The sequence below is a fragment of the Psittacula echo genome (assembly GCF_963264785.1).
Source record: "Psittacula echo genome assembly, chromosome: 23".
Lineage (NCBI taxonomy): Eukaryota > Metazoa > Chordata > Aves > Psittaciformes > Psittacidae > Psittacula > Psittacula echo.
The window spans coordinates 4152123-4179131 of NC_137748.1; the positions used below are offsets into that span (position 1 = coordinate 4152123).

General features: G+C 58.3%; 1 protein-coding gene across 1 annotated transcript in view; it reads right to left on the reverse strand.

The window, feature by feature from the left end:
• ZNF385C (zinc finger protein 385C) overlaps window positions 1-22630 on the reverse strand; it is a gene marked incomplete at its 3' end in the record, with an annotated part of 58619 nt that extends 35989 nt beyond the window's left edge. The window contains exons 1-2 of the mRNA XM_080633526.1: window positions 22494-22630; window positions 148-396 (exon numbers count right to left, since the gene is read on the reverse strand). Coding sequence (XP_080489652.1) covers window positions 148-396; window positions 22494-22530 — 286 coding nt within the window. The 5' untranslated portion in view covers window positions 22531-22630. The remainder of the gene's footprint in view (window positions 1-147; window positions 397-22493) is intronic.
• Between the last annotated feature and the right edge of the window lie 4379 nt (window positions 22631-27009).

Sequence of the window (27009 nt, forward strand, 5' to 3'; positions counted from 1 at the left end):
CCCACTGTTCAGGCAGACCAACAAGAGACAGATGCCGAGGGCACAACGCAGCATTCCCGAGCATCCCACGAATGCAGCCCAGCGGAGCGGCCGTCCCAGAGCAAGGGCAGCCTTTGGGCAACCTCAATCTCCTGGCTGGGCTCCTACCTTGTGCTGCCGGCATCTTGCCCTTGTTGAGCTGCTTGAGGCGCTTCTGGTGGGATTTGCCGTTGTAGTGGATCTGCGCCTGCGCGGCCGAGTTGAGTTGGATGTTGCAGACCTCGCACAACGTGAACGATTGGTGCTTCTTCTCCCGCTTCATGCGCTGCTCGGGCTGGCCCGGGGGGCAGCTGCCCGCCTCCAGCGCCCGCACCCCGCTCTCGGGGCTGTGCGAAGGGCTCAAGGGTCTCTTCATGCCTGCGGGAGGAAGGACAGACCCGCCGTGAGCACAGAGGGATGGGAACAGGGGCCAGGCGAGGTGGGAAGACCCAGCATGGGTTGCACGCTGTGGGGTGCCCGGGCTGCCTGAGCTGGGGGGACCTCCCTGAGCATCTGCATCACTGCAATGAGTTGCATTAAGCCAGATGACATGAGCAGCAGCATCCCCAGGAGGTCGGTGCTGGAGCAGGGAATAACCCACTTCTTCCATGTTTCTAGCACCAGAGGACAGTCCTCGTGTCAAAGTCTTTCTGCTCACTCCTGGACATCACCTTAGGTTGGCCCAAGACAGAGCTGGGATGGCAACCACCTCTGCGGGCAAGAAACTCAATGGGAGGGACTCGAGTGCTGCTCTGTACCTCACAGCCCATCCCCACTAGGGATGCAAGCACTCTCCCCTGTGTTAGGCGGGTGCCTGTCCTGAATGCGGGGCTCTGCAGCCCCAGACCCACACAGGGACACCCTTCCTCACAGGGGGGCTGGGGTCAGCCAGGGACACCCCTCCTGTGGCCCTTGCCTCGCGGACACCCTGTCCCTGCTGCCCAACATCGCACCGGGAGCCGCTGGGACATCCAGAACAGCCTCGAAGAGGCGCGAAGGTCACCCGAGCGCTGTGATCCAGTTACCACCTTGGAGCTGGCAGCTGCTGGTTACACACACAAAGAGGCACGCGGCACCCAGACACCCCGAGGGGCCAGGAGTGGGGCATTGGGGTGGCTGTGGGTGGCCAGACAGGCCCCAGAGGCATCCCTGGCATCCTCTGGAAGAATGTGAAAGCCCTGCTCGGGCATTAGGGACCAGACCAGAGGCTCTGGTCATGGAACGGGCAGCCTGGAATGCAACCACAGCATCATCCCAGACACCTCACCCAGCAGCCTCGGGTACGACCCATCACAACTTGAACCCCCCAGGAAGCAACCCCGGTTCCCACAGGAGCCCTGCAGAGGGGCTCAGCGCACCCAGCACCCATCCTGCTGCAGAAGGGAGATCTCGGTGCGCTAAAAGCCACCGGGCTCAGCCCAGGACCCGCGCCCGGTCCCGGCCGCTGCGGTCCCGGCCGCTGCGGTCCCGGCCGCGGCCCCGCGGGGGCGCAGAAGCTCCGCGCCCGTTCCCACGCGTGGGTCCCGCGGCCACTGGGGCGGCCCCGCTGCGAGCACCGGGACCACGGAGCGGGCGGAGCGGCTCTGGGGGCTGCGGGTCCTCCCTTCCCTTTCCCCCCTCCCCTTCCCCATCCCACCTACCCCGAGCGCGGTGGTCTCGGTGCGTTCTGAGGCTCCAGAGCCGCCTCGCTCATCCCAGCCCCCGGAGGTGACAACGAGCGGCTCCTCCGTAGTTATATTTAGCAAAACGCACGGGAAGGTTTTTCCATGAGCTGTTAATTGAGACGCAGGCAAAACCCGGGACCTGCAGGGATGGAGGGGCCCGGAGCCAGCCCAGCGGCACCCTGGGGTCCGACCACCCCACAGCAGCGCTTGCCCCGTCTCCTGAAGGAATTCACATCATTCTTGCCCAAGGAGGGCGCTCGCATGTGGGGAGGGAGCAGGACCCACAACCAACCACCAAGAGTCCCTCCCAGCCTAAATCACACCAAGATTAGCCCAAAATGTTAACAACGACACCCCTAAACTCGTGCCTCACCGGATAAAACACAAAGCAGCAAAACTAAAAGGAGTTTTCCATTAAAAATAAGTAAATTTGCTTTTTTGGCAGAAGGATTTGGGAGCCTGGAGTCTGCACGAAGCCCTCTGGTACCCGTTAACCCTGAAGCCCTGGGGGTGCTTCCTGAGGCTCCAGCTTCACTTTTCAATGAAAACAGAAGGAAATGCACATCCCTTGTGCTGGAAACAAGTGGTTAAAAGCCCTGAAAGGCTCCATTCCCCCCCTACATTTTAATTACAAAGCCCAGCTGATGTTGTTGAGATGAATCTTCCCGGACTCAGCACACTTGGGGCTGGCACAGAGGCAGGATGGAGCCATCCCTCACAGGGAGCAATGAGCTGGGCAGAACCACCCCATCCAACGCATCACATCACTGCGGTCCTTCCCCAAAACTCACAGCGATGGATGCCTGATGGCACTCAATAGGCAGGAGCCCCGCGGGACCCCAGAGAGGGCCTTTACCAGAATAACCATTAGCAGAGCAGCTGGAAAGCAGATCCGGGAGGCGATGAGCACCGGGAATGTGAAACAGAGCCTGGGGACGCGGCGGGACATGTGGAGCACTGGTGGGGACACGCCAGTGGAGGCAGGTCCCCGGCTGCCCTTGGCATCCTCCCCCTCCCTGGGTATTTATAATGCAATCGCATCCCGGGATGCAGAGCTAAAATTGGAACATTATGTGGACAAAGTATCCCAAAAGCCTCCCCCATCCCATGAAGAGGAACTGCTGCTGCTTTGATTCGGCACCAGCTCCCATTGCAGCGTTTCAAAGGCCTGTCCCAATTGCATGCTCGTCTCATTCACTTGATTTCTGCTGCTCCTGTTCTGCTTCTCAGGTGTCAGGCACATGGATGGGGCTGGACAGGTCACAGTACGTGTGGCAGCACACGGCTCCCTGACTGACACCTACTGTGGGGCAGGTCTGGCATTTTCAAAGCACAGAGGATCTTTCGGGGGGCTGTTACCCTTCACAGGGGCATAGTGAAGGGTAAGTGACCCCACATTGCCCCTCCCAAGGGGACTCAAGTGGTCCAAGCCAAAGCCAGCACAAAGCACAGGGTCACCACAGCCCAGCTCCACCACCCCATCCCACCCCAGGGCTGATGAGGCCAAGCATTTTTCTTCTCCATGGAGCAACCTTGTGCTTTGGGGGTCTTCCCAAGGGGCACAGGATTCCACCGAGGTCAGTGGGCTGAGCTGCCCCTCGCCCAGCTTTCCCCTGGCCCATCAGCCCCAATAGCCCCACGGTGCCCATCCTCCTGCACTGTTTGCTGCCCTTTGCTCAGAGGCTGTTCCGGCCCCACCACCAGCCTAAAGGGGCGAAAGGCTCCTGCTGGGTGTGAAAAGCTCGTGACAGATGTCCAGATCTCTCTGAAATGAAAGAAGGTCACAGCAGCTTCGGTGTCACAGCATCGGTGAGCGCTGCGTCAAAGCACCCAGCTCCCACGGCAGCACAGCCAGGACACGCTGCCCACCGGCACCCAGCGCAGCCCCTAGCCCCACACACCCTGCAGGCACACACAGCCCAGCCCAGGGCTGCAGCGCTCCCATCTCCGAGTCCAAGGGACATTCCCCTTCTCATTCTCACTGCTTTTACTGCTTGTGATCACTTGGAATAAGAACTGGATTGTGGGATTGCTGTCCCCTTGTCCCTGTCACTCCCAGAATCCTAGAATCAGCCAGGTTGGAAAAGACCTTTAAGATCATCAAGTTCAACCTTTATCCAGGACTGTCACATCCACCACTAAACCGTGTCACTGAAGGACAACCTGTACTTCAGCTCCTAAACACAAACCAAGCTCTCCTGAAGTCCAGAGGAGGCCGTGGAGATGCTGCGAGGGCTGGAGCAGCTCTGCCCTGGAGCCAGGCTGAGAGAGCTGGGCTGGGTCAGCCTGGAGAAGAGAAGGCTCCTGAAGGGGAGACCTGAGAGCAGCTCCAGTGCCTAAAGGGGCTGCAGGAAACCTGGAGAGGGGCTTGGGACAAGGGCCTGTAGGGACAGGCCAAGGGGAATGGCTTTAACCTGCCAGAGGGGAGACTGAGCTGAGCTCTTAGGCAGAAGCTCTTCCCTGTGGGGGTGCTGAGGCGCTGGCCCAGGGTGTCCAGAGAAGCTGTGGCTGCCCCATCCCTGGCAGTGTTCAAGGCCAGGTTGGACACAGGGGCTTGGAGCAAGCTGCTCCAGTGGAAGGGGTCCCTGCCCGTGGCAGGGGTTGGAGCTGGATGAGCTTTAAGGTCCCTTCAGCCCAAACCATTCCATGATTCTATGACTTCCCGCACAGGATGCAGGCACTGCAGAGCAGCTCTGTGCCCACATACCACATCACCACACTGAGCATCCCTCACTCCTGCAGCCAGGGAGGGCCACATCACAGTGACCCAAACGGTGCCCATGCCACAGTTGGCCACCTTGTGCTGGGTGGCTCTGCCAGGAGCTTGTGGGCAACAGCAGCCTCTGAGACCGGCCAGGAGGAGCAAGGGGATCAGCGCAGGAGATGCCAGCGGCCATCTGCAGCCTGCTGACACATTTATGCACCCTCAGCATGCAAAGGAGGAGCTGGAGCTCAGGACATGTGGCAGAGGTCTCACAGACACCCTCCCTCCATGCTGGGGCTCCCCACATCTCCAAATAGCCGCTTTTTAGCCGGGGAAATAGATTACACCCAGAAAAGCACACAGCAAAGGCATGAGCTAAGTCACCAGGACAGCAGGGTTCTGGCCAAGCTGCAAAATCCCAAAGAGTGAGGGGGTTTGATGGCCATTGGGTTCTTTGCCTCAATTCTGACACTTCAGATAACGTAAGGATGGACCCAGTGAGGCCAACCTGGGTGCAAGGAGTGTGGTTAAACACAGCCCAGCCAGAGGTGTCTGTGCTGATGCAGCCCGAGCTATGCCTGGGGATGTTCTCCCAGTACCACCCTCTCGGGTCCCCCCTGCTGCTGGCACTGACCTGTGTCCCATCCTGAGGGTCTTTTGTTGGGCCTGAACACAAAGACCCAACACGCAGGACCAGAACCTCCACCCAAGTAAAACCACCTTCACCACAGAGCTGAGCTGGCATCAAAACTGCTGACCTGAAGACCTGTCCCATTCATCACTGTGGAATCAGGGAAGCTACAACCTGAACCTGAAGTTCCTCTGAACTTGCTAAGAGAGCAAGAAATCTAAACCCAGAAAGTCTGACTGGAGTTCACATGATTCCATAACTGATTCCGCTTTCCTCAGCTCTGCTTGAGCACAATAGGAAATAAAAGCCACGGAAGTAGAAGATTTAGCATGAAAGTCACCAGCAGCTGTCACAAAACTCCCTTTAACCCCTCAAGCAGTGCTCTCATTTGCGAGGACGCACAGGAAAGCCAGTAAACGCCACAGCCCCTTGCCCGAGCGCACCTGGAATCCCTGCACCTCATCCCTGCCATGGTCTGAACCTTCCCAATGAAACTTACTGTTCGAGCTGGCAGCGCGGCCCCGTTACAAGTGGCTTGAATGAGCGAATGAGCCAAGAGCTCTCCCCAGCTCGGGGCAGTGTCTGAGCGGAGGAGCCGCTTGAGCTCTGGAGGAGCTCCGGGATCCCATCACAGCCGCACACAGAGGCCAGGCAGGGATTTGCACCGGGGATCAATCAACCCTCCCGATCCCCGCCACGGAGCTCCATGGGGTGCAAAGGAGCCCGGCGGGGGAGGCAGCACCATCCCTCCTCGCACAGGGCAGCTTCCAGCCCCCCCTCCCGTCCGGGTCCAGGACAAAGCAATGGCGAGAGGCAGCGGCCGGGGCCACGGCAGGGACGCTCTTACCTGGCACAGGGAGCGCCGAGCTCTGCCCTTCGCCACCACCGCGCCGGCTCCTGCCCGTGTGCGGGGCCCAGCGCGCCCCGGAGCTCCTACACCCGGAGAGCTTCCAACGCGGGTCTCATGTTTCAAGGAGCGCTTCGAGCGCGGGTCGATCGCCACTAAATCAGCCCCAGCAGCAGCCTGCGGCCGGGAGCCGGCAGCTCAGATAGAGCCCGGCAGCCCCGAGCCGGCGCCGCTGGCAGGAGGCAGCGCTGGAGGAGCTCCCCTGAGCCAAGAGCAGGCAAAGGCACCCGCAGCAGCTCTGCTGGTGGATAAGGGGATGGGGCAGCTCCTGTGGGCACACCCGGAGCATTCACCGCGCGGATCCATAAGGAAACTGGAGGAGGGATGCAAATGAAACCAGTCCGGGCTGCAGCGAGGACAGGGGTGCTCTGCCCCTGGGATGAAGGGCACCCACAGGACCCTACAGCATCACAAGATGCTCTGATGTCCCACACACGAGCAGACACAGGCAGACCACAGACTGAGGGCCCTGGCCATGCCTGTTTCACTTTCAGCATTTCATAATGTGCCACCAAATCAGCCCCCTTCTGCCCCCTCCCCCCAGTCCCAGCATATGCTCCACTAATGCCAGAGTGAGGCACATTTGAGGATCAGCCCATAAACCAGAGCAAGGATTAGTGCGAGCCAGCCCTCCCACAGAGCTCAGGACCTCAGGCTGGCTCCTGGCACAGGGACCAGGGCACTCAGGGGGCTCAGACCAACCTCAGACCATGGGGCTGAGCCCCCCAAATGCCCAGGCTGGCTCTTACCCTCAGATGCCCCCCGAGATCCCCCTCAGCCCCACTCCCACACTGAAGGGCAATGGGACATCCTGCAGCACCACGGGCATGCAGGGAGCAGCGCGCAGACACAGCAGTGCTGCTGTGCCCGTCCTCTGGCACATCAGAGATCACTGACACGGCAGGGATGTGTCCCCTGAATCAGCAGATCTGAGCCCGGCTCCCGAACAGCCAGGACAGCGAAAACCCGAACTGACAGAGACGCCGTGGAGGGAACAAGGCTGCAGAGAACATGGTCCAGGAAGCAAAGCCTGGGAAGCGCCTCGCAGCTCCCATCCCAAGGTGCTGCAATCCCGGAGCTTCCAACGCCGCGTCGGCAGCACGGTAATGAATCAGCTTCAGCAGGGACCAAACAGGGGTAATGAGAGACACACGGTGGTGGTGGCAGGGCACATGGGCTGTGTCCTTTGAGGATGATAAACGAGGTGGTGAGCACGCTGCCCTGGGCACATGCCACAGCCAGGTCCTGTGTCCCCCCCCAGGACGGGCTCAGGGGCTCTCAGCAGCAGTAGGGAACAAAGCAAAGCAAACACGGGCAGGCGCTCATCATCCCCATGGGCTGCTGCTCTCCCCACCTGAGGAGCGCCCGGCACGGGGCTGCAGGACCCCAGGATCCTTCAGGTTTCTTGTGACCAGCACAAAAACCAAGGCAGAGGCACCCATCACAAGCCCGCAGCGGGACAAGGCTGTGCCTGCCCTGGGTGCAGCCACCCCCAGCACCAAACCCGCTCCCAGCAAGCCCTCACACGAAGCCAAAACTCAAGGAGGACACAAAGCGCTGGCAGAGCACCAGGGCTGAGCCGCCCCTGGGCATCGCCGCGGGCACAGGGAGGAGCTGCCGAGGTGGGGATCCGCGGTGTGACAGCAGGAAAGGGATAAACCAGGCGGCTTTGCTGAGCTATGGGGAGGAAGGGGCATGTGCCCCGCGCTGTGAGGATCTGTCAGACACCACCAGCCGTGCGGCTCACCCCTTAAAATAGACCCGAGCAGCGCAACCTGATGCAGCTTTGGCTGAGCTGCTCCTCTTCCTGGTCTTGACAAACGGGGGGGGGGTTGTTTCAAATCCCCCCCCCCCCAGAATCAAACCCAGGCACCACGTGTAACATGGCAGAGTCTGCTCTGGCACAAAGCTGGCTTCTGGCACCCCAGCAGAGCCCCAACCCTCCTGGCACCCATGAATGGGGTGACACCACACGTGGCTTTGCTATTGAGGTCCCTGTATGCACCGTCCCTCGTGTGCTGCTGGAGGCACCCCCTGCCCTGATCCCAACCCTGCTCTCACCACAACTGCTTCCTCTTGGGCAATACAACACAGAGAACCACATCGTGGCACAGGGAGGGTTCTGAGCCCCAGCAGCACCTCGAGCCCCCTCACTGAAGCTGCACAACCAAGCTGCTGGAGAAGACAATTTGCCCCTCGTGCAGGACTCAGATGATCACATCTAACACCCCAATTCAGAGAGCAGCAGCCAGTGCTGCTCCCTCTGCAGAGCCAGGCTGAATGCCCTTAGAGCTGGGAGGGCAGAGGAGGGGACAGTCCCCACGACAAGGGACAATGATGAGCTGGGGGCACAGCACAGGCCCGCAGTGAGCACAGCATCCAGCCCCCTCACCCCCACATCCATAGCAGGAGCTTTTGGGGGCAGAAAGTGGCTTTTGAGCGTGGTTGTGGATAGCTGCTGGCTGACACTGGAGACCTCCAATTTAAGCCGGAGCTCTTGCAGGCTACTGTATTACAGCCTAAATTAAATATTTCATAGTGCTAAGCAAGTGACATTTGAAATGCAGTCATCGCAGGGGTATCAAATCAAGATATTTGCAACAGGAGCTGTTTAAATCCGTGTAGCACTTTGGGCCAGTCCATCAAAGTAAGCCCAGTGCTTTATTAAAATCCAAGGTCCCAAACACCCAATGTGGAGGAGGCTCCAGAGCCCCTGCAGGGGGTCAGTAAATAGGTAAATGCTGACCATGGAGCACAGCTCTGAAAGCTGTTTGCGTTAAGAAGTTAAGGCTGGCAGGACACTTTGCATTGCTTCTGCCTTCTGAACCACTCATGACCATATGCCGCAGGTATTTTAACCACCGGGATCAAAACCCCCATGTCCTGACAGCGGCTCTCTCTGCTGTCACTCAGAAGAGCTTTAACTCCAGAGGGAGCTGCACCAAACACCACAGAAGCCAAAGCAATTTCAGCCCAGGCCTGGATCCCCCAAATGAAACAGCACATCAGGACCTACCAGAGCATCACACAGGCCAGGCTGGCAAAGGGATCCCTGTATGGGGATGGACACCAGGATACAGAAACACAGAGCAGAACACCCCTCTCAAACCCCTACAGCTCTGCCCTTCCCCTTCTTATAGCCCTCCCAAACTGATCCCAGCTGGAGCTGCCCTGTGCCTCCCATCCCACTGCTGTGAACACTGAGGTTCCCTGGAGCAGGGAGGGCAAAAGCATCAAAACACCCTCCCAGCCCCAAATCAAACCTGTTGTCAGGCAGGTCTCTCCAATAGGAGCTCCAATAGGTTGCTCAGTTCTGACCCGAGCTTCTTCCCTACTGGAGCACAAAAACACCCTAAAAATGAGAGTCTGTCACAATACAACAAACCCACCGCCAGTAACTTCCCTATAGAAGTGCTTGGAAAGATAGAGGCTGGAGAAGGATTTTCTGCATTAGTCACAGCAGAGGGGACACAGAGTGCAGGCAGCAGGATCGGACTTGAGGATGGTGATGATGGATCAAGGGTAAATACGAGGAGGATTTTCTGACCAGCACATGGTCCAGTGGGGACGAAAGGCTCCCTGAGTGCTTCGGCACCGGGGCTGCTGCCAGGTCTGCCCTGCACATCGGAGGGAAGGGATGCAGAGGGAAAGATGGAACTCCCTGGTGAGGAGCTGCCTGATCAGCACGCTCTGCCCCAGATCTGCAGCGCTTGTCATGGTGCTGAAGTTCCCAAAGCTCCCGACTGCCGGGAAGAGCTGCGAGCAGGTGACAAGTCAAAAGAACCCCGAATTTATTGTTTTCTTAGGATTTAGAGTGGGAGGAAGGAAAATGGGACGAGCCATGATTTTTTAATGCCTGCGGTTGGCAGTTCCATATTTAACGTGACAGCATCCCTTTAAGAGCAGTGCGTTCATACACAGGAAAGAGAATACATTGGCAAAGCAATTTGCTTTCAGGCCGGCCTGGCAGTTCCCTGCACAAACACTTTGCTGCAGCCTTGGTTGAGCCGCAGCAACCGGCTGGGCAATGTATAATCTCAGAGTTTAAGGATGCTCCACTGATTGATAAACCCATCTGCTAATACTGGGAGAGGTAATTTATCCTGGAGATGGTACAAAGAAAGAGTGGAAGAAATAATTCATTGTGAGACGACGAGGAGATGCGTTGTCATGTCATCACACTGACAACCCCACAACACAAACAGAGATGCTTGTTACAGAGCCTGAGCCCAGCATGATCAAACGGGTTTCTTCATTTGGGGTAGGAGGGATGAAAGGGAAGAGAAAGGAAGAAAGGAGCAGGAGAGCAAATCAAAGCCTGTGCTTAGCATGGCTTAGGAAAGAAACTTGGGTGGAAGGCTTTTTGCAGAGCAATTGGTAACCAGGGTCTAAGGCGAGCGGGGAGGATGCGTCTGAGGAAGGCAATGGAACGGCATGGATGGAACAATGGAACTGGAGCTGCGGGAGCAGAAGAGCCAGGAACCAGGGTCCAAAATCATCCCTTGCTCTGCATCAGCCCCCGCCTCATGCCTGGGCTAGAGAGGAGCCTCACAGCCAGCATTTAGCTATGGGAACGCCCCATCTGCAGATTCCTTATTGGAACCCTTTATTCACTATGGCAATGTTGAGGTGTTACCAAATCAGAGCAGCAGAGCAGCAGAGGCTGGGGGAGCAGTCACATTCAGCCCATCACCACCAATGGGGCACACGCTGGCATGTCATCAAACCCAAACAGCCTCAAGCCCACAGCCCAGGGACCCCAAGAGCAAGGGGGGTACAAGGGTCCCATCACAGGGCCACAGCAGCAGGAGCTGCGCTGCAGGAGCACTGGTTCCCAGCCTCAGCTCTCATCCTCAGACACTGACTGGCCTGTGAACCCTGGGAAGCCATCTCTGACAGGCAGGGAAATTAAACAGGACAGATGATAATTAATTGTCCACGTCTTTCAGCGTCTCCTGGATATGGACTAATGAAGTTCTGTGCTGCTTGCTGGCTAGAGGACAGGAGGAAAAGAGTTTTAAAGCTCAGGTTTAATCAGTACAGTGCTAAGCGTGGCCTCATTTCATCGCCTCCTCCCCGCATCCTGGTTTGAGCTCTCTGGTATCTTCAGACTCGCTCCCGGCTTTGCAGTACCGGGATGCTGCTGCAGGACCCCAGTCACTGCAGTGTGAGCATCCTGAGCTATGGCAGAGCCCGCTGTGCCGGGAGAGCAGCACGTGTGTCCAGTTAAACCCAGGGACCTTTGCTCCGAGAAGGGCAGAAGGCCGTGAGTGTTGGCAGCGCAGGAGGCAGCTCGAGTGTTTGCCTGGGCAGCACCATCAGCGGTATTTAACGAGCTCGAGCGGGCCAGCTTCCCTGCTCACAAGGAATTCCTACATGGACTCCTGAGAAGTTACTCATCTCGCAGCCATGGAAAACACATGGACACGGGCTCGGTGCTCAGAGCCCTGCGGGGTACGTGCTGCAGACGGCTCATGGCACAGGGGGGCTCCAGGTGGGTTTGTAGCAGCACAAGGCTCAGGTCCCACCTCAGGCTCGGCTGGCGCTGGAGGAGGGACCGGTGATGGGATGTGCTCTAGGCCCATTGCCTTTCCCACTTCAGCCCTGGGTGCTCTGGGTCCCAAAGGGGACAAGGAGCCCATCACTGCCTCACAGCCAGGACAGCGCTCCAGGGTCCCCAGGGTGCTGGGAGTGCACACAGGAGCCTCATTCAGCCCCATACAAGCCACAGCACCAGGCTCCTGCCTCCCTCCTGCATTGGCACTGAATGGGAAAGATCTTCCTCCTTCCTCCTCTACCTCCCACACTGCATGGCACGTGTGACACGGGATCGCTGCAGTGCTGTCACTGCATGGTGCCTGACACAGAGGGCTGGCAGGGCTGGGCACAGAGAGGCAGCTCACACCAGCCCCTGTATGCAGCTGATGAACCACGGCTGGAGGAGAGGCCGGCTCTTCTACATGGGCATTCCCAGGGCAAAGCTTGGGAGCTGCCGCTCCTCCAGTGGGCTGTGTCCAGCGCTGCCCGCCAGCAAATTCCAGGCGATGGGAAACACGGCAGCAAGGTGGCCTGGGCAGAGGTGCTGGCGAGTCCACCTCCCGGGATGCGTAACGCAGCCCATCCATGCCAAGGGCCTGAGCGTGTCCATGGGTGGCACAGTGCCACCATCACGGACAGGACTGCTGGAAGCAGCCAAGGCACAGTCCTGAGGCTGCCTCTGGACCGCGTGCTGGGGCCACATCCCAAAGGGAACCTCACAGCCAGCTAGCCCATTGCCAGAGCTGCTCCCAGGTGGATAGAGGAGCCAGAGGGGCAGAGGAGAGCAGGAGAAGGGCTCCTCACTTCACCCCCTGCACACGTGCCTTGTGCTGGCTCAGCCCTGTGGCCCTGCCCAGATGCTCACGAAGCCAGGAGCACCACACAGTGTGCCAGCCTTGTGCCATGCGTCCATCCCTGTGCCATGCATCCCTCTCTGTGCCATGCATCAATCTCTGTGCCATGCATTCAACCCCATGTCATGCAGCCAGACCTGTGCCATGCATCCATCCCTGTGCCATGCATCCATCCGCGTGCCATGCATCCATCCCAACGTCACACATCCGTCCCCATTCCATGCATCCATCCCCATGCCATGCAGCCAGCCATGTGCCATGCAGCCACCTCCGTGCCATGCAGCCATCCCCATGCCATGCATCCATCCCCATGCCATGCAGCCAGCCCTGTGCCATGCATCCATCCCCATGCCATGCAGCCAGCCATGTGCCATGCAGCCACCTCCGTGCCATGCAGCCATCCCCATGCCATGCATCCATCCCCATGCCATGCAGCCAGCCCTGTGCCATGCATCCATCCCCATGCCATGCAGCCAGCCATGTGCCATGCAGCCACCTCCGTGCCATGCAGCCATCCCCATGCCATGCATCCATCCCCATGCCATGCAGCCAGCCCTGTGCCATGCATCCATCCCCATGCCATGCAGCCAGCCATGTGCCATGCAGCCACCTCCGTGCCATGCAGCCATCCCCATGCCATGCATCCATCCCCATGCCATGCATCCAGCCCCATGCCATGCAGCCAGCCCTGCAGTGCCCATACCCCATGCCCACCCCACCAAGCCCAGCACCGCCCCAGCACCAACCACGGCCGTGCAGAGCCCCAGCGCATGGGGATGCGAGCGGAGGACAGCAGCGAAAGGCTCGTCTCTGCTGGCAGCTGGCGAGAGGTGGAGGCGTTGCTGCTATGAAAACATGCGAGGGCTGCGTCTGAAAACATTGCGAGGAGCCAGCGACATAAATAGGCCTTTTATGGCTCCTTCCTGCTCTGAGACAGGCCCTTTCACAGGCGCTTGGCTCTGGCACAGTGGTTACTCGGCTAAAAGAGCCCCTCCTGTTGAGCACGGGGGGAGGATCAGAACTGCCTGGGAAGGCGAGAACGCTGGTGTGGAGCAGATCAGAGCACAGCAGCGGTGGGGACAGCCTGGTCCAGCACTGAGCCAGATGTGCAGCAGAGATGCCACATGGTACCCAGCCACGAGCATCCTGTGCCTGCCCTCTCAGTGAGGATGGGGGGCTGCAGGACCAGAGACCCACTGAGCCAGCCAGTCCTGCCCAGCCTGGGCAGCACCACACCAGCGGATTAAGGCACATCCATGGCCCAATCCTGCACTGTTTCACACCAAACCCAGAGAGGCCCCTGCCCCACGCACACAGACTGAGATCTGCAGACTCAGGCTGCCCCCCAGCTCCTTCCTTGCCTGCAGCAATCACACCCTCGCAAAGAGCCAATCTCTTCCTGGGATGGAGCAGCTGATGCCACGCTCCCACAGGCTCTCTGGAAGCGGGGCTGTGCATGGAGCTATTTCTGTCTGGAAGCTCCAGCAATGTGACACCCACCGAGCTCCCCCAGCAGCGCATCCCTCTGCCAGCATCCATCCCTCTGTGTGCAGCTGCAAGTGTGTGGACACCTGAGCCATAATCCCTCTTTCTCATCCAGGATGCTCTGGGGCAGATGGCAGAGGAAAGGGTGCTGTGGCCCACAGGAGAAGGTGCCTGCTGGTACCAGGTAAGAAGGGGAGCAGGAAGGGATGGAGCATCCCCAGGCTGGAGCATCTTTGCTTTCCCAAGTCCCAGGATCCCAGATGTGCCTCCACTGTGGTCACCCAACCACAGCTCCAACCCCCAGCACCCCTTCCCGAGCAGGGGGTGCTCCCACCACACTAACACCCCATGGAGAAGCAGTTCATCCTCAAGCAGGAGCCACGATGCCCATGGAGGGGGTCAGAGACCAGGATGCGGTGACCCGCGCTGCGATGGGACACGGGCAGCGCCTCCATGGGGAGCATCCCTCGCACGCGGGCGCAATTCATCGAAGGTTTCATTAGGAATCATCACTAATTGAGCTGCTCCGGTGGCTGCAGAGCCTCATGATCCATCTGGTGTCAGCAGCAGCAGCGCTTTCGTTTGGCCACATCCATTTAACGTCATGACAAGCCCGTTTATGCCCCCTCAGCAGCCACCGTCCCCCCGCGCGCGGGAGCTGGTGACTAAAGCAGCGGTGAGTGATTAGTGACTCAGCGGATAATTTTGCTCATCTCAGGGCTTTTTTTAGCACGGGGCAGACGGAGCTCGAGCAGCAAAACCCTCCCCTGGCCCCGCCACCGCTGCTACCCGTGTCCCAGCACCGGGCATCCCCCCCGCGCAGGGTGGTGAGTGCAGTGCTTGGTGCGGTTCTCCCCTGGAAAACAGGGAGAAGAAACCAGGCAGCGCTGCCAAGGGCTTTGGTTTGTCTTAATTCTCCCTTTGATTGCTTCCTTTATGACCTGGGAAAAGGAACAAGGGAATGCTGCAGCCCCGCTTAGGGGGAGGCGCGGGCAGCGCTCGCTGCTTGGTTCACGCCACGCTGGAGCTCACCCGGCAGCAGCTTTTGTTAAGAGCAAAGCACTAAGCTCACGTCTTAGCAGTAACTGATGTTGGAAACACCAGGTGCCGGCTTGAATTAACAAGCTCTTTGAGCTGGAATTCTGCTGCGCAATGAGCAGGGACAACCTCTGCCCGTGCCATCGGCAGCAGCAGCGCGGGGACACCGGCCTGCCCTGACAGCACCAGGGAGCCCAAGGGCAGCATCCGGGCAGGATGGGGATGGAGACAGGGATGTGTCCGGAATTCCTCGTCCTCGCAGCACGTCACAGCTGCAGCCATCCAAGCACTGAAGCCTGATGTGGTGAGAGCCGGGCCCAGCCTCAGGTGGCTCCGTGCCTGGTGGTGCCAACAGCTGAGGCTGACATCCTTGTGCCACCACCGCACCTACACTGATCCCCCTCCATCCCGGCACTGCCACCCCCAGGTCCCCGGTGTCACCTCTCCAGCACAGGGCCATTGGCCCTGCACCGGTGCGACCGGTGCCACTCGCTCCCATCACCCCTGGGGAGCTGCTGGAGCTCACGGCAGTCACCCAGCATCTAACGGGGCTGGACCCACAGCCCCAGAGCAGCCCTCGGGGGTGGCAGCGCCAGGGATGACGGATGGGGAATTGCAGCCTCCCTAAAGCAGCTTCGTTTTCACTTTCCCTTTAATGAGTTCCCAGCTGCTTTCCCATTTTAGCTGATAACGGGACTTCAGCATCTATCTGGGTTTGAGAGCTGCTTGCCTTGTTCAAGCTGAAGAAAATCAATTCCCCTCTCACTTAAGTCTTTCCAAGACAGATGAACTGAAGATCGCGCCTGCCTGAGCAAAATATTTATTCAGTCTGAGGATGGATTTACTTCTGAACCTTCTATAAATACAGCCGAGGGCCCCGGTTTAATCCCTCGCCAGCAGATCTCACTTCATCCTCCCTTTTCCAATGCCTTGTCAGCAGGTGAACAAAGGCAGAAATCCTGGCCCTTGCTTTGGCAATGTGCAGAGGGCTCTGGGTTGCCCATGAACTGTCCCACAGCAGGATGGGGCTTTGTGCTGCTGATGAAAGAGCCCTGGGGCACTGCTGCCCTGACCCTGCAGACCTCGGTGCTGGTGGCTGCTGTTGTCTCCATCACTCCACATCCAGTGTTATCTCCATCACTCCACATCCAGTGTTATCTCCATCACTCCACATCCAGTGTTATCTCCATCACTCCACATCCAGTGTTATCTCCATCATTTCACATCCAGTGTTATCTCCATCACTCCACATCCAGTGTTATCTCCATCATTTCACATCCAGTGTTATCTCCATCACTCCACATCCAGTGTTATCTCCATCACTCCACATCCAGTGTTATCTCCATCACTTCACATCCAGTGTTATTTCCATCACTCCACACCCAGTGTTATCTCCATCACTTCACATCCAGTGTTATCTCCATCACTTCACATCCAGTGTTATTTCCATCACTCCACACCCAGTGTTATCTCCATCACTCCACATCCAGTGTTATCTCCATCACTCCACATCCAGTGTTATCTCCATCATTTCACATCCAGTGTTATCTCCATCACTCCACATCCAGTGTTATCTCCATCACTTCACACCCAGTGTTATCTCCATCACTCCACATCCAGTGTTATCTCCATCACTCCACACCCAGTGTTATTTCCATCACTCCACATCCAGTGTTATCTCCAGCTGGGGTTGCAGAGGAGTCGGGCTCCCTGCAACAGGTGGGAGAAGAGCAAGCTCCTTCATCCAGCAGCAGGAAATGGCCCCTGGATCACTCGGGGGGATTGTGACTCCTGCCAGCATCTCCTCAGTGCAGCCATCGCCTTCCTTGTCAAAGAGGATTTGTCCAAGTCCTCCGGAGTGGAAAAGCTCCCAGGGATGAGTGGAGAAGCTTCCTCAGTGCTCAGCAGAGGCCAGACCCAGGCAGGCGCTGGAGCTGCCGCAGCCCATCTCGTGCTTCCCATGGATGCAGCACTGGCATCACACGAGCACCCGCAGGAGGCTCCATAAATCCCTTTGCTTCACCCACTGCACCCATCCTGCCCTGCAAGGTGAGGTACTGGCACGGATCACAGCATCGGGGTACCCATCCCAGGGCCCTCCCCGAGCTCCACGGAGGCTCCCAAGCAGGAGAAGGCTCAGGCACAGGCACAGGATGAACAGGCAGAGCCCTGGCTTGGACAAGGGAATTGCTGCACTCCCACTTGAAAGGCTGCTGCCGCATTCCCGCCATGTGGAAGGCTCCTCCGAGGGCACAGCATGCCCTGTACCACGACTGGCTTGCTCATTCGTCACACTCATTACATTGCTCTTCTGCCTGTTGGCTAATTGCCTCCCCTGGAAACCAGAGAGGACAGGACTTTGACATTGAACTCTGAAACCTCAAGGCCAAGGGCTTGGAGCAAGCTGCTCTAAGGTGTCCCTGCCCATAGCAGGCGGTTGGGACTGGATGAGCTTTAAGGTCCCTTCATCCCAAACCAGGCTGGGATGCTATGGCTCTATGAAGATTTGCTGCCTGAGGTGCCCAGCGGGTGAGCCAGGGGCTGGAAACACAGCGGCTGCTGCTGTGTCCCTCCCTGCCCCACCAGTCACAGCCCCACGGGGCACAGAGAGCCCCAGTGAACCCAGCACCGCATTCCCGGGGCGGCAGCACTGCCCTTCCCGCACTCAGCGCCTTCCGGAGCACAGATTAATCCGGGCACGCTTTAATCCGCTCAAGCCCTTTCGTAACAGCGCTGAAAAATAAGCCTGGAGAGTTCCTAATACTGCTCGAAACCTCGGAGCTGGGTTATTTATAGGCTCTGCCCTTGCGTGCGATGGAAGCGACGGGCAGGACTCTGCTGCCGGGGGGCAGGAGCCAGGTCTTGCCCCCCAGTCCTGCTCCGTGCCGCTCCCGGCTCCTGCCCGCTCCAGAACAAGCTTCCCTTGTGTGGGATTCTGATGGGATTCTTTCCTAAAACCATTCCAGAGCTCCTCAGAAGGAGCTCCAAGCCCCAGCGCACAGACGGGCTCTGTGCTGAGGTGCTTCAAAGGGATGCAAAGCAGCAGCGTTCCAGACCAAGATCAACAGCAGCACTGGGATGGCTGCGTCCCCTGCAGCACGGGGCCAGGGCAGGGTGAAGGGAGCAGATGACAAACAAGAACAGGAAAAGGGACAAACCCCCAAAACCCTCCCAAATCCAGCGTTGAGGAGCCAGCCCCATTGGGCTGTGGGTGTTCCTCTTCCCAAAACCAACCATCCCAGCGCTATCAGCATCTCCAGTGGGAGCGCCTCATCCTCTGCGCCAGCCCTGACACGTCTCTGTCCCACAGCAGGCTTCTTGGTTTTAAAGATAGCAATTCCCAGCCACCATTCCTCGTTTTCCTATCTCTGTGACCTGCAGAGCAGGTAAGGAGGGTGCAGAGGCGGTGGTGGTGCTGGATGAGGGAGCAGCACAAAGCCTTCAGTTATTTCTCTGCTAATATGATGGGAATTCTGGCGGAAAATCCATCCCCAGGAATTACTGCCTGGATTCACTGGGAATTACTGAAGCAGAGTCATATGGGAACCGAATGCCAAAGCTCTGCACAGTGTTGCCCAGAGCAGAGAGCTTGAGACCAGGAATCCCTGTGGATGCTACACCCCACTCGCCTGCAGCCAGGATCAACCCCCAGGCAGGATGAGGCCAGGACCTGTCCAGCTCCATCCCTCTTCCACATAAGCAGCTGGCCAAGAGGCTGTGGTCCCACTTTGGAGCGCTGGTTTCCAATGGCCAGCATTGGCATCGCTGCCACACATCCCTGGGCTTGATAGGATCCAGGGAGCCCCTGGACTACCAGGGCAGCAGCACCAGCAAGGCCCAGGTCACGGGTGCCACATCCCTCCTGCTCCAACACAGAAAGGCAAAAAATCACCCCAAAAAGCTCCTGGCCCTTTGCTCCATGGTTCCACTATGATGTGACCCCCTGCTCCTGCTGAATGGGCTGCAGTGCTCTCCCCAGCTCAAAGGCAGCTGAGGTCTTAAAGCACTGGGAGCTGAAAGGAAGCTGAGAAGCAGCCTCTGATCTTATGCTGACAAAACCCACCCCACATCCAACAGCTCCTTCATCCGCTGCTGGAGCCAGCAACCAGACATCAGAGCCAGAAATACCCAAACTGGAAACCAAGTGCCCGGCCCAGCCTGGCCTCAGAGCCAAACCCTGGGCTGGTTTAATCCTGCCAGGGTCAGCCCTGTTGGCCTAAGGAGCCCAGCACCTTGCTACAGGGATGCTTGGCACCCCGGCACCAGCTGCTGCTGCCTTCACAGAGGATGGCACAGAGGGAACAGCTCCTGTCCTCAGGCAGAGCCAGGCAGAGGTTAGGACTCAACCTCAGGACGTTTCCCCTTGCAATTACCAAGTGATTTTTGTTATCAACTAATTAAAACATCTCCATAATTAGGGCAGGGAAAATCACGACTCGGGAGCATTCCCGATCCAGAACAGCACGGAGCCGTTTGTTCTGTGTGCCCCAGCCCAGCAGCACTGACTCAGCCCAGGCTCACCCCAGCCGGATCCTGCAGCCCCAAGAGCTTCAAATCCCAAGGGAAGGGCTTGGTGGTCCCATGGAGCTGCCACCAGCCCCTGGGTTCTCATTCTGGGGAAAAGCTGTGACATTGCAAGGGGAAAAGTGATGGGGTTTAGGGAAAAACCCTAACCCCAGCCATAAATGGCCCCTCTGAGAGCAGGGGGGTGCTCCCCTGCCTGCACCCCCTGCGAAGAAGCCCCATAGCCCCAGCCAGGCCACAGAAGAACATCAAGAGCATCCTAACACCTCCAAAAGACACAGCCCTGCACCCCTGGAGTGCCAGCGGAACACCAAGCGAGCTTCCCATGGGAAACCAGGACCCTTCCTGCACATCCTGTGCCTGCAGCTCACCCACAGAGCAGCTCAAGGTTCCCTTTTACAACCTGTACTTGTTGTGGTTCTACTTAAAACTGAGCCCTTGTTACCATGCAGCCGCAGCCTGGATTTCCTTGAGAGCACAGATACAGCCCTTGACAGGGGCTTCCTGCCACATAAATGATGACACGATTTCGGAGGCATTCTCAGACTGAGGAACAGCCTTTGTACATCCCAATATTGTTTGTAAATTGACAAACAGACCCTCCTGGGCTTCATTACTCTGCTCCGGGCGCACAGCTTTGCATTTTTATTCTCCCCAGCAATGATTAAAGGGCTGCAGAACCACAGGCTCCGGGATCGGAACATTCAAACACCAGCCCCGATGGAGCTGGGAGACAAGAGAAGCAGCTCAGAGAAGGGCTCTCTGTTCCTCTGATGTTTCAGTCTAGCACGTGTTGGAGATTACCCCATGCTTCCAGTCCTGGAAATCCAACAGTGTAAAGCAACTCAATTAACATGTTCGGTGCTTGACTTTGAGAGCATCTGTGTAAAGGTCCTTGTTTGTTCAGTAGCAAACTGACAGTGCACTTGTAGGAAGATGTAGATCAGCCCAGAAATGCCAGATAAAAGCCAGTGCAAGGGGAACATCTCCAGGGGCACAGCAAATCACAGTCCCAGCACCAGGGGTCCTTTACGGCCACCGGCGGATGCTCAAGGATGCTGGGGCCGTGCTTGAGGAGTATTTTTGGGTTGGAAATGGCTGTGGATGGCCACAGCTGGGTGAGTTCCTGGAACCACTGTGCTGGGGCATTACTCCAGGCTCCAGTTGGGAACACCGGCCCCAGCAGTGACCCAGAGGGATACACAGCAGGAGGGTGCAGGGGGGACGTGCTGGGGCTGGCAGACCTGAGCAGGACTCTACGAGTCTTACTGACCACATGAGGCAGACTCACCCCACACACACATTAGCACCAGCCTGGCTCTGAACTCCACACATAGCAGGAGACGTTCTCCCCAACAGAGTCACCCTGGCATCTACCGAGGGACCAGCTCCTCCTGTCCCCATGGAGCTCTCCAGCCAAGAAGCCGACGCAGGGCTGGATGCTCCATTGGAAAACGCCTGCAGCCACTTCAAACACCCCCAAGTTCATCAGGGTGGGTTTGACTTTGTGTTGGCTGCAGGAGCTCTGGCCAGGCTCCAGAGGGGACAGAGGCTCGTTTGTTCCCGGACAGTCACATCCAGCAGCACTGCCCATTGATGCTATTTTCAGGCATCCACGTGCAGCACAGCAGCTCCCACAGACCGCCCCAGCTCCCCGCTCAGACACCCCTCACAATGACGGTGATGAAGATGACTTCTGCACAGCGCTGAGCCCGCGACGCCCGCTCCTGCCTCGTGTCCCATTGGGAATGCCGCCGCTGCCGCGCTTTCCCAAGGGCAGGGGTGCTGCCAGCTTGCACAGGACTCACGGGCACATCCAGCCCTCACAGGAGGAGGCAGCTCCAGCAGCAGCGGCCACAGCGTTGGTGCTGATCCCCTTCAAATCAGTGAGTTAACCCCTAACCCATGATTTAACCTAGAAGCCCCTTCAAGGCTCTGGGAGTGCCAAGCTGGGCCCTGGACCCTTTACCTCCACGCAGAGTCATGCCCAGATGCACTTTCAAGGTTTGCCTCTGAAAACACAAAGCAGCCGCATGTGCCAGGGAGTTCAGATTCCATCCAAGAAGTTGTTTTCCCACATGCACATGCAGCGTGATGGGAGCTCGCAGCCCTGCCGCTGCCGTCAAGGGCAGGCACAGGCACGTCCTGCTCCCCGGGACCCGCCGGGTTTGCTCCAGCCCTACCCCATCCCGTGCACAACTCCTGAGCAACAACTCGCTGCTGCTCCAAGTTAACAGCGAAGCGCATTGAGGAGCGGAGGGGAGAGCGGGCTGTCCGCAGAGTGAGGATGCTGCCCCTGCATCCATGTTCACTCCTGGTCGGTGCATGACAGGTGAGGGGGACCAGGCTGCAGCCACCCCAAGACCCAGCCCTCACTGCCCCAGTCACCAACAGAAAGTGCTTTTGTGAGGCTTCAGTCAAAGTCCTTTTCTTCCAAAGCCACGAACCGCTTGTGGAGGCAGCCAGGAAGCCTCAGCTCCATTTCCAACACAAACCTCCCCGTGCCTGCACCAAGGCAGGGATGTGAGCAGCCGTGGGCGCCCTGCGGCCGAGCTGTGGGGCACGCCGGGTTCATGGTGCACCCCGACACCCTCAGCAGCTCAGTGGGGCCCCGGAGAGGCCCACGGCCACGGTCACAATCTGGCAAACACCGCCCGGGCCCTGGCGCTGCCGGCAGCCCCCAGCCCACCGCAGGCCCGTGGGGATCACACGCTGTGCACCCCGGTGGCGCAGGCACCCTGAGGCCACCGGCGCCGCCGCGCACCCACGGAGGTCCCGACCAGCGTGGGAAGGACAATGGGGCCTCATCAAAGTTCGTCCCAAGAAGTTTCCCTTCTGCCCTGACACCTCCCGAGGGGGGGGTCAGCGGGACCGGCCCCCCCCGCCCCGGGGCTCGGCGCTGCGCAGCCGGGATTCCCGTTCCCAGGCGCCGCAGGCGGGAGCCGGGACCCGAGCATCCCCCGGGGGGGTACCGGGCCCTTCTCCCTGCTCATCGGGCCCCCCCCACCGCAGCGCATCCCTGCCCTCCCGACAACTTTGCTGCTGCCGCAACTCTCCCGGCCCCTCGGTGCTCGCTGGAGGAGCGGCGGTACCGAGGGCCCCCCGGTTCGCCCCTCGCCGCCCGCCCTACCTGCCCAGCCGCCCGGCTCCGCCGCCGTTTGCAGCATCCTCCCGCCGGCTGCTCGCTCCCGGCTCGGCGAGCGCGCTCCCGGGAGGAGGAGGAGGAAGAGGAGGAGGAAGGGGGGGGATGAAGGCAGCGCGCGCGCCGCCGCGTTTTCCGCCCCCCCCCCCCCCCGCCGCCAGCGCCGTGCCCCCGTTAGGGGTGGGAGGGGGGAACCGCAGCGGCGCGCACCGGTCCTGAGACCCGCAGCGGGGCCCGCGGGGGGGAGCCGCCGTGTACCCCTCGGTACCGGGTGCCCCGGCGGAGACAGGGCTGCTGCGGGCGCGGAGGGACCCCGCAGAGCCACCCCAGGCCCTTTCCAGGGGGTTGGGAGGGGGGTGTCAGTGAGGTGGAGGAGGGTGACCCAGCGGGGCTGGGAGGGAAGGAAACCCCTCTTTCAGGGCACAGAGGTGCCCAGTGCCACCAGCCCCACACAGCACCGAGGGTCAGGTCTCAGTGCTGCAGGGATGAGGGTCCCCAGTCCCGTATCTCCAGCAGCATGTTAGCTGCTCTTAGAGGGGACAAGGGAGGTGGCCCCGTGGGGACCACAGGGCTTTGCTGGTGTCAGAGCCCCATGGTACTCACGCAGATGGTGCAATAACACCTTGCATCCTGTCTACCTGCTCCAAAAAAGGCTGGAGGAGCCCAACAGCTCCAGGAGAACGAGATGGAGCAGAGCAGAAGGGGATAGAGCGAGGGAGCTGCGGGGAGATGCTCTTCACTCTTAAGTCATTGCAGCTGGAGCACGAGGCACCCGCCAGGCAAAGGCTCCTTTGCTGACACGGCTTATGCTAAGATCAACATTTTCCTGAGTGCAAAAGCATGTGCTGTCCTATCCCCAGCCTGGTTATTAATATTTTAGCAGCTCCCAGAACCTTTAAGCAGGGCCACACAGCGTTGACATAGAAAAGCAGGTCCCTGCTCCCCCCAGCCCCCAGGAATAGTCTGTCTAGACACATTATATAAGCACACTTTGCCCTCCTCCAGGACATCTTGCAGAGGATCCCGAAGCCCTTCGCACAACTGCTCATCAAGCTCTGTGCATACGAACTGTTTTGCCTGGCTCCATGGATTCCAGTTATAGGGATCCCAGCTCTGGGAGCTCTCACCCATTTGCTGCCTTCACTGAAAAGGGGAACTAATGCCAGGATGAAGGCGTCTGATCAGCCCTGAGGTCCCTGGCAGAGGAGGGGAGGCTGCTGGAAGTGAGGACAGACTGGGAAGACCAAACATTGCTCTGAGCTCTGCAGAGCCCATGGAGGACCAGGGCTGCGGGAGAGCCCCAGCTCTCACAGCATGGAAACCAGGAGCAGGGACCAAGCTTCAGGCTCCTCTTCAGCAGCTATTCCTGGGTCTGGAGATCTCAGCACACAAGGGGATGGGGCCCAGCAGCTCTGGGTTATGCCTGTCCACACCAAAAGCCCTTTCCCTCGCTGCCACCGGAGCCAAGGTCAGGTCCCAAAGTGCAGCCTCAGCTCTCATCGTGAATTACTTTGGGCTTTAAGAATCCTTTCTCCAACGCCTTTCTTTGCCGTGCCATCCGATTTTCACAACCTAGTGTGGTTTTTTTCCCCTCCCTATAAATAATTACAGGCACTCTAATGGATCTCAAACCTTGCATTACCTTCACTGTCAAGAGCTTGGCTATTGCAGCGATGCCTTCCTCTCCAAAGAGCAGAGGTAGGGCTGCAGCTCCTTCACTGCCTTTTTGATGTCCATTAACCCTTACGCCCTCATCCCGCCTCCACCGCATCATAAGGTGCCCATGCTCCCCGCTTCCGGGAATGCGATGAGGCCTCGCGCCCAACCCACACCTCCCAGTGTTCCAGCACTTGGGAGCATGGAGGAGTCGCTCCCCTCCCGCAGGCAGCCGCTCGTATCGCTCACAGCCCAATGCAATGTTTCCTCTTGCCACCTTTCCCATCTCCTACAGTTTTCATGGTACATTTGGCAAGCCTGCACGCAGGCATCTTTTAAATGCAACTCAACTTCTGTGCCCGTTCCCGCCTGTCCCCGTGAAGGGACCGACTCAGTGACACTTGGCAGGAGCTCTGGCTCTGCCCAGCTCTGCCTCCCCACCAGCAAACAGGTTTTGTGATTGAAGTCCTTGCAGAGATGTTTTCACTAACACCAACTCCATGATCTGCTCTTGGTTTCCCACACAACCCTGCCCAGCCCTGCCTGCTCCCATCTCCTTCCCACACAGACCCAGCCTCAGCTGGCTCAACACAAACTCCAACTGTCAGTAAATCTGTTTCCCCATCCAGGCACAAAGTCAGGGCAAGGCAATCCAGCAATTCCCATCTCAGCAGCGCTGCCCAGCTTAGACCTGTCCTTGAGCTTAGGTCAGCTTCTCCCCCAGATACTGTCTGTGCCCAGGCCAGCAGAGACTTGTCCTTAAACCTTGCAGAGATTTCTGACCATGGAGACGGATCTCTGAACAAAGCGGAGGTCACCTCCTGCTGCACTGCACGGAAGTGCTGTGGGACAGATGAGCAGAAGGAACAGCACAGCCACATCCTCCACCTCGCTGCAGTTGCTCACAAAGTCTCTCCCACGCCGTGCTCATTTCTGGCCAGCAGCTTTTGCATTTGACAGAGAAGAACCGAGCCTACGAGGGAACAAACATTGGCGAGGCTGAAGCTTCACCCTCCCTCGTGCCTGTGGGGTTCAGCAGCCCCACACTCAGTGCATAAGAAGTCTGACAGTTAACCCAGCACTCTACACCTGTGGATGTGTTGTCACCCCCCGGCAGCTCGGAGCATCCATTGCTGGGAGCATCCATTGCTGGGAGCATCCCGCGCTGGGAGCATCCCGCGCTGGGAGCATCCCGCGCTGGGAGCATCCCGCGCTGGGAGCATCCCGCGCTGGCGCTGCCGGGTACCAAAGCCCATGGGGGGTGGGTGGCACATCCTGAACAGGGTCCCTTAGCCCGGGAAGGGTGGCTCAGCCCCAGCATGGCTTTCCAGGAAGCCTGGCTGGCTCCTTGGCTGCTGTGCCAAGCTGCTGGGGCAGCTGCTGCGGCTGCTCCACAGCTGCTGAGCCTCTAATTGCTCATTGAGTCATCAGTGGTGTTTTTGGGGAAAGCGGCTCTGTCAGGGAATTAAAACCTTTTCAAAGGCCCATAAAGGTTTCATAAATGTTTCAGCTCCAGATCAATGGGGGATCGTGTCCTTACAGCCAGGAGAAGGGGGAAGGTGATGGGGAGACAGGCAGCAGAACATCAGCAGCCACAACCAGTTAAAGAAGATGGGCAGCACCAGCCTGTGGGAAGTTTTAGAATCCCAGAGCGGTTTGTGTTGGAAGGGACCTTAAAGCTCATCCAGCTCCAACCCCTGCCACGGGCAGGGACCCCTTCCACTGGAGCAGCTTGCTCCAAGCCCCTGTGTCCAACCTGGCCTTGAGCACTGCCAGGGATGGGGCAGCCACAGCTTCTCTGGGCAATCAGCAGGTTACCTGGCTCTGGCCAGATGTAGGATTGGACCCACATCAGTCAACACCCACACCTGGAGTCAGAGGAGCTCTCAATGTCCTCAGGGGCAAAGGTTTGCACTCTGAAAGAGCTGTAAAAATGAGATCAGCTTTTCCATTTATAAGCTCTTTCCACATGAGCACATTGCAGACAGGTTCTAACCAGGCTCTTCTGCAGGGAAAGGTCCTCACCACATCAGCGAGCACCTGGGGAATGTGCTTTGAAGATCAGCCTCTAGTCCAGCAGCAGCTTCCTGCTGCTATGGGGGGTCAGTGACCTGTCTGTGTGTCTGTCCCCATGCCTGACAGCAGCAGGTCCCTGGGGCAGCAGGAAAAGGGCAGTGACCCCAGCATGGTGGGGGCCTGTTTCACCTCAACTCTCACACCACCGGCGGGGTTTGGTTGGCAGCAAAGGCAAGGATGAAAACCTCCAAGTCATCTCAGGTGGTACCAAAGCCTTACGCACAAGAGATTCCCACCTTGAGCCCACAAAAGCCCACGGGAGCAAAACCTTTGGAAGCCAAAAGGCAGCAAGAACGCACTCTCCATCATAGAAACGCAGGGAGCTGGAGGCATCCTTCACCCTGGGGAGCTGGCTTAGGAATTTTGGATGCTTACAGCAGCTGATGCTCCACAGCTCTGCTGATCCCACACGCTCTGTCCTGGTACCGCTCGCCCTGTGCCGGCACCGGCTCCCTGCAGAAAGAGGCACCAATAACTCATCATTAGGGGGGAGACCTCGATTATTTTATGGCCGTTGTTCTCCTCTTCCTGTTGTAACTTTTAATTAAAATCTACCCAAGGAAGATAACTCGTCCCTCTGCATAATTGCAGGGAGTAAATTTTATTATATGGAAAAGTGGCTTTAATTTTTAATAGCCTTATTCTTAAGGAAGAGCAACACTTTGAAGGGAGCCGTGAGCCCTGGTAACATTATCAAAGGCAAGAAGAGGAACAAAGATGAGTTCCTTGCATGCTCCCTATAAAACTCTTATTTTAGGGGAGTTTTGTGTTT